Source organism: Primulina huaijiensis, unplaced genomic scaffold (assembly GCF_012295235.1).
Source record: "Primulina huaijiensis isolate GDHJ02 unplaced genomic scaffold, ASM1229523v2 scaffold19263, whole genome shotgun sequence".
Taxonomy (NCBI): domain Eukaryota; kingdom Viridiplantae; phylum Streptophyta; class Magnoliopsida; order Lamiales; family Gesneriaceae; genus Primulina; species Primulina huaijiensis.
The window spans coordinates 898-14,741 of record NW_027348979.1 but is presented as its reverse complement, the minus strand read 5'-3'; the positions used below and the strand labels follow the sequence as shown (position 1 = coordinate 14,741).

Sequence of the window (13,844 nt, the reverse complement as noted above, 5' to 3'; positions counted from 1 at the left end):
TACCCATTAAATATTCAAACAATTAAAATTAAAAAGAAACAAAAAAAAAAAAAAACAAAAAGACATTGTAGTGAACTTGTAATTAACTTAGCTTCCCTGTGGATACGATATCGGACTCACCGAATTATACTACTTGTGGACAACCTGCTCTTGGGAGTGCAACAATCAAAGTGACAACATTCACAAGTCATAGCACTTCAAATATTTAACTAATACGCAAAACAAACCTTCACACTTTGGAGGAATATTCAAGCTTGGTGTACAATCTTCCAATCATAATAAAAACACATGACAAAATATATCATTGATCATTCTCATTAACGTAATTCATTTATGAATTATCCACCGGTGTTGTTGAGGAAGACGAGTCCAACCTAAGTTTTGCTATCTCTGAAAAAGAAATTATGACATACAAGTAAAATAAATTAGAATTTTATAGCAATAAAGAAAATCTAATTATAACATTTTTATAAGAAAACTTACGACGTTCTAGGTTTTCCATATCCTCCAAAGTCTCTTCAACATTGATTGGAATTGGGCATGAGCGAAGCCAATCTTGTGTGCAAATAAGACTTTCCACTATCTTAAGAGTCATTGAACTCCAAAAACAATCAAGTACTCGGTCACATGTACTAAAAGCAGATCTGTTGTTGATACTTTAATAGCCAACACATCGCGAGAAACTTCAGAAAGTGTGGGAAATCTATGACAATTTTGCTTCCACCATTCCAAAATATAAAAATATTCAGAATATTCCTCAACCATCTCATTTAGATATTTGTCCAATTCTAAAATATTACCATCACCAAAACTCTGTGCTTTTTATTTTTTGTACTTCACAAGAATTGATTGTCTTTTTAAATCCGTTTGACTTGCACTATTTTGTTCAGCGTCTATTACTTGTTGAACATATAACACTTTTGATTTGCAACTTTGAGGCTCCATCTTCTCTTTGTAATTTTTATACAAAGAAAGCAAAGTTTCTTTTACTGCCTTTCCTATTGAAGGGAAATATTATTTCCGAATTTAATTGATATAATTTTTTGATTTAAATTATTTCCCTAACAATATTTTTTCTTATATTGATTTGATGGAATATAATATTTAATATGATTTTGCCTTTCTAAGATAATGAGATAATTATGCAAATATATTCTAGATATGATATTTATGATAATGATTTAGTGAGATATGATATCAATGTTTAAATAGAGTTTATTTCTAATAAAACTCTTACTTTTTTTATGAAATAGGTTTCCTTGTGGAGATAAAAGTCTACATCTATAAATAAGAGATCAAGGACATTGTGTAAAGCTCTCTCTCACCTTACGATCATACATACACGCACCTGTGCACATTGTGAAATACAGAGAAGATATTCCGCAAGGACGTTGCTAGTTTGAAGTGTGCTGTTTCACGTGTTGCCTTGAATGTTGGGAACATCTGCAGACAACATCCGTAACGAAGTTCGCTGAAGATCGTTTTCGTGGCTCCTCTTTTGGCATCACGTTTTTGGCTCTCTTAATTAAGTTTTTATTCTGGTTATTTGTTTTAGAAAGCATTTGTTTTCTCAACTTGTTGAGAAATTTGATTTTTGTCATAATCAATAGTGATAGGTTTTTGTGTAAACGATTTGGTTTTCTAGTGATTAATTTTTGCCAAAAAGCACCGCACAAGTATTTTTACTTGTGCAAATTTAATCTTGTCCATCTATTTCTTTAAAGTCAATTTGTGTTACAAACTATAATATTCATCTGCATGTTGTCTTAAATGTTGTAAAATTTGACACAACACTTAATTCTGATAAAACACAAATTTGCAATCTTACCGTCCTATACTGATATTTTTATTATTTACTAGTATTTGTCGAACAATATAACTCTTACAAGTGGTATCAGAGCCTACTCTTGATATACTAAGTGTCGAGGCCCGTATTTCGTATTTGTAAATTTGCGGAATCATTTAAAATTTTTCTTATTAAAAATAAATAACATGCCTCATTCATAAGATAAACTGATAAAAAGTTTAAAGTTAAAATAGCAGCGGAAGTAAATGTTGTTTTCAAGCCACAACTTAAAATTAGTTCAACAAGATAAAATGAGTTTTGAGCTTAAAATGATAAATGAACAGAAGCATGAGGTCCTCGGGTTCCTACTACTGACGACCCAAGCTAGCTCACTGGTCCCCGCCCTCAGTCCCGACCTCATCAGTACCTACAACAATCAAGTCTAGTGAGTCTAAAGACTTAGCATGCATATATCGTGGTTAACAAGTAAATATATCATAAAATCGCGTGCAATATAAAAATATCATATCGTAAAGTGAAACGCGAAAAATCATGTCATGAGTAATTATAAATACGTGCATAACTGAAAATTGTACGTAAAATATTTGCTCGATAGAGCCCTGTCATAAAATAGCATATCATAATTTTTTGTAGAGATAATGTTCTACGCAAGTGGCCCATAACATAACATGAATCGTCTGATTAGACTAAACCACAGTACACTGGGTGGTAGAGATCATCACAGCCCTTGAACTGGATATCCGTACCCAAACATAAACGTAAACCGGTCGTAAGTAACCGGATGAAGCAATCCCATAAGCGTAAGGTGGCCACAAGACATATCGCATATATCTAAAAAATAAACATTTTATATTTTATGCACGTAATATAATTAAAATCCTGTTTTTATTTTTATCAATTGAGTTGGATCGTTCTTAGGCTCGCTGCGACCTAATTCTAACATGAGAAATATGCAAATTAACTTAACTTGACCAACACTTCATAACCGAACCCAAAAACGAGACAATTACGCCCAACAACTTAGCATTCAACCATGCCTTCGTACCAACCCGAACCGACATTGGACCATCATTTAGTCATGCTCAAAAAACGCCTAATATGATGAAATAACGCTCCTAAGAATTGAAATACTCAAAATTTGGCGAATAGAGGCCAAAAACATGAAACGCTCTTTCGAGAGTCACTTTGGCACATTGCACCGTAAATTCCCGTACAACCTCTAAACTCAACCAAATCACAAACGACCAAAAACATGACCTTCCCAACTCATTGAGGTACTGTCCAGTCCAAGGCCATAGGATAAAAGCCAACCAAGAACTCAAACAAGCCTCCTGAATCGAAACCCGAGCAGCTGTCAAGAAAAATACAGCAGCAGCTGTTGTGCTTCCTTGCTTCGTTTATGAGGCCATTGGCCATTGGGGCTTGAAGCACCAACCAGAGCCTCTTACCAACATCCTAAGGCATGGCTTGGACCTTGTCTAATGGCTACAAGCCAACCACAAACCAAGCAAATCCATAGGACAACGCCAAGCTCCACCCGAGAACACCATGCGCTGTACGTGGGGGGTATTGCTTTTATTTTGCTGTCATGTATCATTCCAGTGGCCATGTGATTGACCATGGCATGATCTAGACATCATGAGGTATTGTGTGAACCATGGCTAAGGGCTAGAAGCCAACCAAGATCCACCCAACACCATAAAATCGAAACTTTACTCATTCAGGAACAAGGAAAATCGAAGGGGGGGGTACTTGTCTTGTTTGTTTTAAAAACCGATGGATATATGAACCAAGCCATGAAAGGTCATCTTGGTCACGTCTTAGACATGCTAGGGAAGGATTTAAACCATGGTTACAGGACCTGGGCCAACCATGATCCAAACTCTCCCCTTAGACAACCAACAAAGAAATCGAGACTCATAAATTGCAACATGGAGAGTTGCTATCAAAAATGGTTTCGTTGGGGTGAATTGACTGCAACAAATGGGCCAACACCCTCCTAACACACTCTATTACATGCCTAGATGCAGCCTTGAACGCCTGGAGCCGAGCCAACCCCTGAAATCACAAAAATAATACCAAACGTGAAGCACAAGTGGGAGCCAAAAAATTCTGTGCAGATTTTTGTTGAAGTTGCTGTCCAAAAATCGGTTTTGCTTCATGAATCATGTACATGTGATGTTTTAAAATAATTATATGACTTGATTGAAGAGAAATGAAGGATATAAACATGCCTTGAATTTTGTTTAGAAGAAAACAAAAATGATACGACGAATACGGCGCGGCGGAGGCGGAGTTCTTTTCTTTCTTGTTTTTCTCTCTTGTTTTCTTATTGCTTCTCACAATTTTTCTGTAGGTTTTGCTCTGAAACTTTCGAATAATAGTGAGGGAGAATGGCTAGGGGATTGAAGGGGAAGTTTGCTAATTAAATGGGAATTGAATGGCAACTATAAAACCTTTCTATCCTAGTTGTTTGGGAGATAGGAAATGATATGATATTATGGGATTTGAGGGAGATTTAGGGGAGTGATGGCTTATTGTTTTCTTATCAAAAGCAAGGGAGAATATTGCTTAAATAATTAATTATTGGTGGTTAAAATGAAGGAATTATCATACCAAGAAAAGATAAGGAAAAGAATCAAAAAAATGGGGAGGTGTCAAATATGATTAAATAGGGTGGCCGAAATCTTGCTAGATAATGGAGGAAAAATATTGCTTAAATCTTGTATTTTAACTCCTTAAAGTTTTAAACACTTATTATGTATTTTAGTGCATTAATAAATTAATTTAGGATAACTATTTTCTTGCATGGCATGGCTTGATCTTCAAATTAATTACTAGCATGTTAGGTTATAATTTCTTAAATAAAATAGGCCTAGATTAATTTATCCCAATTGGTTACACAATTTAATTTAGGTTTTAAATTAATTATTGGACATAAAAGAATTTATTTACTACTTATCTCTAATTACTTAAATAAATTCTTAAACTACCTTTTACAATAAAATAAATTATTCTTTATCTTAAATTAAGTCTAGGAATATTTTCTTATCATTTAAATTTTATCTCATTACTCCAACTCCAGTCTGGCCTCGCTTATTTAATTGAAAAGGTAAAACGAAACTGCTGCGTAAAATAAATAATCATAACTCAACAATTTTAGAAGAATGAATTTAAATCCTCATGCATAAAAATCATTTTAATTTAAATAATAGTAATTATGCATGGCTTATACGTAGTCTGATTTAACGGGTTCTACACTAAGTGCTGATTCTGGTTTTTATTTTGTTTGACAAAGTTAATTAAATGGATACATCACTTGCAAATCCAGCACTTCGACCTCCAGTCTTAGATGGAACAAATTTACAGTCTATGGAAGGTTAAAATCAGGTTCAATATAAAATCCATAGATGAGAGAGTATGGCAACGAGTTATAAGCGGTTGGACTCCACCAAAGAAACTGGACGAAGATGGTGACAATATGATAAAACCTGAAAGTGACTGGACTGCTGATGAAGTGCAGACTTCTAATTACATCTCAAAGGCCTTGAATGCTATATTTACATCGGTTGACATGAATATGTTCAGTTTGATCACAAACTGTACTTCTGCTAAAAGTGCATGGGATACTCTCCAAAGACACTGTGAAGGTTCTGAAAGTGTGCGACGAACCAGATTGATGATGCTTACTTCCAAATTCGAGATGATGAGGATGGAAGAATCTGAAAATATACTAGACTATGATCGTTGCCTACAGGAAATTGCTAATGAGGCGTTCAGTCTTGGAGACCTTATCTCCAATGAGCGTTTAGTTAGAAAAGTTCTCCGTTCTTTGCCCGAAAGATTCAATGTAAAAATTTGTGCAATAGATGAGGCTAAGGACATTTCTCAAATGGCTTTGGGAGACCTGATTAGTTCACTTCGAACCGTCGAAATGAACATGGATATGCAGAAGAAAGAAAAAGGGAAGACAATTGCATTCCAAGTTTCAAATGATTATTATAATGATCTTCTTCAAATATCCCAAAAAGTTAATGAATCAGACCTTTGAGAGGACTCTATCTCCTTTATCACAAAGAAATTCGGGGATTACTTGAAAAAAATCAGAGATAAGAAGAAGGATGCACAACCTTCGAAATTTCCAAGTCTCCCAGCACCTTAAAGGCCACAAAATTTTCCTGCCAAGCAACAATCTCAACCAAGGAATGAAGGCAAGGGACATTATAATTCAAAGAAGTAAGATTCAGTGCAGTGTAGAGAATGCAAAGGCTTTGGACACTATGGCAATGAATTTGCTAACAGATTGCGAAAGAATAAAGGCTATAATGTGCCGTTAAGCGATGAAGAATCTGATGAGGAGGAGAAATCCAATGATGAAGATAACCACACCTCCTTGACTGCATTGTTAACAGAAAAACACTGCCTACAGGTGAATCCGTTAGGTGTTGCCCTAGGTGTTGCCACTCCTGGCCGCAACATCTGCGAAAAATCAGTTTGTTTGAAATCCATGTCTTCTGAAAATCTCAGTGAAGATGATGTGGGGACTGATAATGAAGAAATCACTCTTGAGAGTGTGCAAAAGCTCTATGAGGAGTTTTTTGAAGATTGGACTAAAAGAAACAAGCTGAACTCAACTCTTACAAAGGAGAACATCGATCTAAAAGTTGTAGTTGCCAAACTTGAGGTAATTTTGAACAAAAAGGACTTAGAGCTTGGCAAAACCAAAGATGAGCTTCAAAAGATAACTGAAACTTTGTCCAAATTCAATATGAGCACATCCAAGCTTGAATCCATACTATTGATGGGAAGAGATGACAAGAAAGGCTTAGGCTTCAAAGACAGTGTGTTTGAAATTGGTGAATCTTCGAAGTCGACTGTCTTTGTGAAGGGAAAGGATGAATCAACCACGAAGCCACAATCCAAGTCACCGATCAAAAGCACTCCATCGAAAAGACAACCGGCTGCACACGTACCTAAGAAAAGAAAATACAGGTATGTATGTCATTACTGTTTTAAGCCTAGACATATCAAGCCCTACTATTTTAAACTTAGGGATGACCGCATGAATCAAAAGATGAGTCGGATGTTTCCCCGAATGTTGTTAAACACTTCCCGCAACACCTCCCACCATCGACCTACAGTAAGACAAATTTGGGTCCCAAAGGTAAAAACTCACTGTAATGTTGTCTATACTTTGTTAAAAACTAACATTGTAGGTCATTGGTACTTTGATAGTGGAAGCTCAAGCCATATGACAGGTTCATGAGATTATCTCATCGATTATGTTGAACAAAAATTTGGTAGAGTAACCTATAGAGGGGGAGCTAAAGGAAAAATTGTTGAAAAGGGAACACTAAATGTTGAAGGACTACCAAAGCTCCACAATGTGCTTCATGTTGAAGGATTAAATTCGAATCTGATAAGCATAAGCCAATTGTGTGATGATAATTTGCATGTGAAGTTTGATAAGCATACTTGTGAAGTTTTTGATGAAACAAACATGTGCATTATGACAGGTACAAGGTCTTCTGACAATTGCTATCAAATAGGTGAGGAACACACATGCAAACATGCGCAAATCACTGAACTCAATCTTTGGCATCAAAAACTCAGTCATGCAAATTTCAAAACCCTGAAGAAACTGAGTAAGTACGATGCTGTACGAGGTATGTCTAATCTCTTTTCTGGTATACCATATGTGAGATTCTCAAAAAGGAAAACAGACTCGCGTGTCACACCCAGTGTTGCCAACATCTGGAACAACACTCTGTCTGGAATTACTACACATGGACCTTATGGGTCCTATGGAAGTCGAAAGCTTTAGAGGTAAGAAATATTCGTTTGTCTGTGTTGATGACTTCTCACGGTTTTCATGGATTAGTTTTATTAGGGAAAATCGGATACATTCGATGTGTTTGAACAATTGGTCACAAGAATCACAAACTTTCATAATTTAAAGGTGAGAAGGATCAGGACTGATCATGGTAAGGAATTTGAAAATTCATCATTCTCATCATTTTGTGACAGGAAAGGGATTTCATATGAATTTTCAGCACCAAAAACCCCACAGCAAAATGGGATTGCCGAACGTAAAAACAGGACTTTGCAAGAAACGGCAAGGGCGATGCTAGCCTCAAAGAATATTTCAAAGCGTTTTTGGGCAGAAGCCCTTAATACAGCGTGTCATATTTCGAATAGGGTCTATTTGAGAAGTGGTTCAACCATGACTTCTTATGAAATAATCATGGGAAAGAAGCCTAATCTTAAATACTTTCATGTTTTTGGTTGTGTCTGTTACACTTTGAATGACAGAGATCAACTTGCAAAGTTTGATTCAAAGAGTGATAAGTGTTTGTTTTTGGGATATGCCACAAATAGTTGAGCTTACGCATGTTTAATCTAAGAACTAGGACTATTATAGAATTCATTAATGGTGTTTTTGATGATTGTGCAGATCTCAAGAAGAAAACTACTGAAGATGACGCTGAAGACCTTCTGGAAATTCCAATCTCACTGGAAAATGCAGGTGTTGCCCCAGATGTTGCAACATCTAGCACAACACGTGACACTGAAGTCACTGAAACTGAAGAAGACGTGCACAGTGATGATGATGCAGTAGATGATGGCCAGAATATTCCAAGTAAAATCCAGAAAAACCATCCATCATCTCAAATAATTGGAAATGTGTGTGGAGATGTTCAAACTCGAAAGAAAGAGAAAGTTGATTACCGAAAGATGGCTGGACTTATATGCATGAACTCTACATACTCGCAGGTTAGATTTTCATGTTTTATGTTGATTACCGAAAGCTGGCTGGACTTATATGCATGAACTCTACATACTCACATTTTAGATTTTCATGTTTTATATCCAATTTTGAACCCAAAAATGTTGATTAGGCTTTGAAAGGTGAATTTTGGATTAATGCAATGCATGATGATCTTGAGCAATTTGTTCGAAATGATGTGTGGAACTTGGTTCCACCTCCTGACCATGGTAACATAATTGGTACAAAATGGATTTTCAAGAATAAAATCGATGAGTCAAGGAACATCATTAGAAACAAAGCAAGGTTGGTTGCTCAAAGGTATACACAGGTTGAGGGGGTTGATTTTGATGAGACCTTTGCTCCTGTAGCCCGTATTGAGTCAGTCAGACTATTGCTAGCCATTGCATGCTACATGAAAATCAAACTTTTTCAAATGGATGTTAAAAGTGCTTTTTTAAATGGAATTTTAAGTGAGGAAGTGTATGTTAGACAACCTAAGGGTTTTGAGGATCCACGCCATTTGGATCATGTCTACAAATTGAAGAAGGCTCTCTATGGTTTGAAGCAAGCACCACGTGCTTGGTATGGCAGATTGACTGAATACCTACTTGAAATTGGCTTCAAACGAGGTGAGGTAGACAAAACCCTCTTTATTCAAAAATCCAAAGGTGAGATCCTTATTTGTCAAGTCTATGTTGATGATATCATTTTTGATTCTTCATCCCAAAAGCATGCTAATGACTTTGTTGAATGCATGTCTACTACATTTGAAATGAGAATGGTTGGTGAATTACATTTCTTTCTTGGCTTGCAAATCAAAAACAAATGCATGATGGCATCTTTTTGTGCCAAAGTAAGTATACCAAAAATCTGATAAACAAATTTGCTAATGAGAACATCAAGCACATGAAGACACCTATGGGCTCAAATGAAAAATTATCCAAAGATGATGCTGCCGAAAATGTTGACAACACTCTATATCGCAGTATCATAGGAAGTCTCTTGTACTTGACTGCCAGCCGACCTGATTTAATGCTTAGTGTTTGTTTGTGTGCTAGATACCAATCTAATCCTAAGATTTCTCATTTAAAAGCCGTAAAACGTATCTTAAGATACATAGCCGGAACCATTGACTTAGGATTGTGGTATACACACGAAACCAACTCAAATTTAGTAGGGTTCTCAGATGCTGATTGGGCTAGGGATTTAGGTGATAGAAAAAGTACTTCTGGGGGTTGCTTTTATCTTGGAAATAATTTGATCTCATGTCATAGTAGAAAACAGAATTGTGTTTCACTTTCAACTGCTGAATCTGAATATGTGGCAACTGGAAGTGGTTGCACTCAACTTTTGTGGATGAATCAAATGATAGAAGATGTTGGAAACATAATTTCGGCTGTTTGACAAACCATATATTTATTGGACTAACTGATCAAGAGATCGAACTACACAATTCAACTGAAAGTTTGCCTAACTGAAGAGTATCGCGTGAATTATCAAAGGCAACTGAATCCAGCAGAACTGAACTGACGAAGAGAACTGAATGATCAGTTAGTCTAACTGGACTTTCGATGACAACTGACTGATCAGTTGGAAACTGATCTTCATTCAGTTGTGAGATTATCAGCTACTGCTTATCAGCTGATCATTCAGCTGTACATGTCATCAGTTGAAAAGGACACTCAACCGTTCAACTGACAACGGTACAAAGCAGATTGCAACTCGTAGTGTAACGCCGCATTTCAAAGACTACAGTGTACGAATGTCAGAGGAATATTGACGTAGCAATCAACGGATATAAGATTCAAATATTATTTAAAGTTACCGTTGAAAGAGAAGCCTATAAATAGGCGAGAAAAGCAGTCGAGAAAACAAGAGACACGAACTATTTTCAAAAACATTGCTATTACTCTGCTGAGATTTATTCATACTCAAAGTATAAAAGCTCACGCTTAAAAGATTCATCTGTAGCAGTTGAGGCTACTTTTCGAGCTAACTAGCACAAGCTATTTTTGTATTACATTCAATCTTTAATTAGATCAGTTGTGCTAAGATCAGTCGTAGAACTATGAAAATTGTTGTTAACTAAGAGTTTCAGTTTTGGCAGTGTTAAGTCCAAGCTGAAGTGGGTCTGTACAATTTTTGTATCGATCAAAGTCTTTTAGTGCATATCCTNAACGCCGCATTTCAAAGACTACAGTGTACGAATGTCAGAGGAATATTGACGTAGCAATCAACGGATATAAGATTCAAATATTATTTAAAGTTACCGTTGAAAGAGAAGCCTATAAATAGGCGAGAAAAGCAGTCGAGAAAACAAGAGACACGAACTATTTTCAAAAACATTGCTATTACTCTGCTGAGATTTATTCATACTCAAAGTATAAAAGCTCACGCTTAAAAGATTCATCTGTAGCAGTTGAGGCTACTTTTCGAGCTAACTAGCACAAGCTATTTTTGTATTACATTCAATCTTTAATTAGATCAGTTGTGCTAAGATCAGTCGTAGAACTATGAAAATTGTTGTTAACTAAGAGTTTCAGTTTTGGCAGTGTTAAGTCCAAGCTGAAGTGGGTCTGTACAATTTTTGTATCGATCAAAGTCTTTTAGTGCATATCCTATCCTTGTGATAGAAGGGGTGACGTAGGAGTATTTAATTCTCCGAACATCCATAAATCTCTGTGTGTTATCATTTCAGTTAGTTATTCTATCTTTCAATCAGTTTATTTTTTCGCAACTGTTATCAGTTAAACTGATTGTTATTGACCGACAAGATTCCTGTATTAGTTTGTCACCAAACTGATACTTTACTACGAAAAGATTTCATAATCTCTAAGTGTTTATTCACCCCCCCTTCTAAATACTTTCCATCCAACAAACCGATCCTAACAAGTGGTATCAGAGTACTTGAATCTTGTCTCAGAATATTTGTATCCTCAAAACTGTTCAACATGACTTCATTCAATAAAATACCAATGTTTTCCAGAGAAGATTTTGATGACTGGAAAATCAGAATGCAGGCTCATTTAGCTGCACAGGATGAGGACGTGTGGTATGTCATCACTGAAGGTCCCATGAAGATTCTAAAAGCAAATACAGCAGTTGCCATAACTGAAGGGTCACCTCATTGCATAGAAAATCCCAGAGATGAATGGACAACTGAGGACAAAAGAAAAGCCAACTTAGACAATGTGGCAAAGGATATCTTATACAAAACGTTGGATAAAGTCACATTCAGCAAAATCAAGATGTGTAAAACTGCCAAAGAAATATGGGAGAAACTGATCCAGCTATGTGAAGGAAATGTCAAACAAAAGAGAACAAGCTATCAGTTGTTGTTCAGAAGTTTGACAACATCAAGATGAAGGCAGTAAAATCCATGCATGATTATGATGAGAGGATCAGTTGTATTATCAATGAGCTGAATGCACTTGAAAAAGTGTATTCGAATAAAGAAGTGACACTAAAGGTGATCAGAGGTCTTCCCAAAGAATGGGATGTCAAGACCATGGCTATGAGAGAGTCAAATGATCTTAACAAGATCGAACTCCATGACTTGTTTGCTGATCTAAAGGCTTACGAGTTTGAACTGCAAACCAGGGAAGGAGAACCCTCAACACCAGCTGTCACAACTGTTTTAACAGTAGTAAGACCAGAACCAACTGGTTCAGTTGACAAATCTGCTGATCAACTAAGCAATGATGCTATGTCACTGTTTATCAAGAAAATTGGAAGGTTTATGAGGAAGAATCAAGAAAACTTCCAGAAACAATATCAGAAGAATCAGTCCAAAGAAGAATCCTATGCTTGCTACAACTGTGGCAAATCTGGTCACTTCATAGCAGACTGTCCTAAGCCAAAGAAGGACAGTCGAGGATCAACTTAAAAATAAGAAGTCCTATGAGCAGAGAAGAAGGACCAAGGATGACAAGAAATCATCCAAAAAGAAACATGAAGTGCTTTTGGCTGAAGAAAGCAAATCCAAGTGGGTAGAAACTGATAGTGATGAGTCAGAACTAGAAAGCCCAATCAGTTCGAGTGAAGATGAGGAGGAAGCCAAGTGCTTAATGGCAGATGATGCTGAACTGGAGTCAGCAAGTGAACAGGTATTTGACTTTAGCTCAACTGATTTCACTCGTGAGGAACTTATTTCCACACTACATGACATGGTAAATGAATATCACAAACTTGCTCGATCATTTGAGAAGGTCAGAGCTGAGCAAAATGATCCCAATGGTGACAAGACTCAAATTGATGAATCAGTTGAAGTGTCAAGTTTAAAAAAAGAGATTGCGAAGCAAAGAGCTGAAATGATTGAGAACCAAGCCTTGATAAATCAGTTAAAAACTGAAATTTCAAAAAATACTGAACTGATTAAAGCTTAGAACAAGTCTTTAGTCGCATTAACTGAAATGCAGAATTCACAGAAATCAGTTGATGATAAAACTGGTTTAGGCTTTAACAATCATGTTGAAAATTCTGCAAGTGATACACAGCCAAGGTTGAATGAAAACAAAGGAAATTATATTACATTTGTGAAATCAACCATGGTAAATGAATTCTCAGAACCAAGTAAACTAGCTGTTCAATTGACTAAAATAAATAACAGAGCAAAACGGTATGGGATTGGATACAGCTATGAGATTTCAACTGATGAAAGAAACTGGTCATCTATATGATTCAGTTATAAAAATCAGTACTCAAGGAATGGCTATTACAATTATTACAACTGTAAGCCAGTTCAGAAACGGTATCAGAAGAACAGCCAGTTGAAAAAGGGTGCAAATCATATTGTTTCATCCTCACATCGCACACACATTGCCAATAATTCGAGAAAGACCATATGCAACACAGAAACTAGTAGGTCAGTCAGACTAATCCAAGTCTGGGTTCCTAAAGGACTAATCAATTTAGGACCCAAATGAATATTGGTACCAATATCATGAATTGTGTGTGACTGTAGGTAACAGGTACAAACAAAGAATCAACTTGGTATCTAGACAGTGGTTGTTCACGGCATATGACAGGGGATGCAAGTTTGCTATCTCAACTGATCAAATATACTGGACCAAACATCAGTTTCGGAGATAACTCTAAAGGTAAAACTGTGGGTAAGGGTAAGCTTATCCATGGTAACTTTACAAGTAAAGATGTTTTGCTAGTTGAGAACTTGAAGTATAACCTGATAAGCATCAGTCAGTTATGCGACAATGATTTCTCAGTTCAGTTTGATAAACACACTTGTTCAGTTAGAGACTCAACTGGTGA

At 36.2% G+C, this 13,844-nt stretch overlaps 1 protein-coding gene across 1 annotated transcript; it reads left to right on the top strand.

Annotated features, from left to right (window-relative positions):
- Positions 1–5,159: 5,159 nt before the first annotated feature.
- Positions 5,160–12,961, top strand: LOC140965994 (uncharacterized). Its single transcript, XM_073426277.1, has 8 exons — positions 5,160–5,837; positions 6,060–6,799; positions 7,835–8,157; positions 8,262–8,581; positions 8,707–8,954; positions 9,048–9,244; positions 12,017–12,241; positions 12,549–12,961. Exons 1-8 carry the CDS (start codon positions 5,160–5,162, stop codon positions 12,959–12,961), a joined length of 3,144 nt encoding a protein of 1,047 aa, XP_073282378.1.
- The last annotated feature ends 883 nt before the right edge of the window (positions 12,962–13,844 follow it).

Bases quoted from the DNA above. Each gene is read 5' to 3' on its own strand.
- LOC140965994 (XM_073426277.1), top strand. From the start codon at position 5,160: ATGGAACAAATTTACAGTCTATGGAAGGTTAAAATCAGGTTCAATATA. The intron at 8,582-8,706 runs GTTAGATTTTCA...AATGTTGATTAG, and splicing joins TGAACTCTACATACTCGCAG to GCTTTGAAAGGTGAATTTTG. The intron at 8,955-9,047 runs GTCAGTCAGACT...TGGAATTTTAAG, and splicing joins GCTCCTGTAGCCCGTATTGA to TGAGGAAGTGTATGTTAGAC.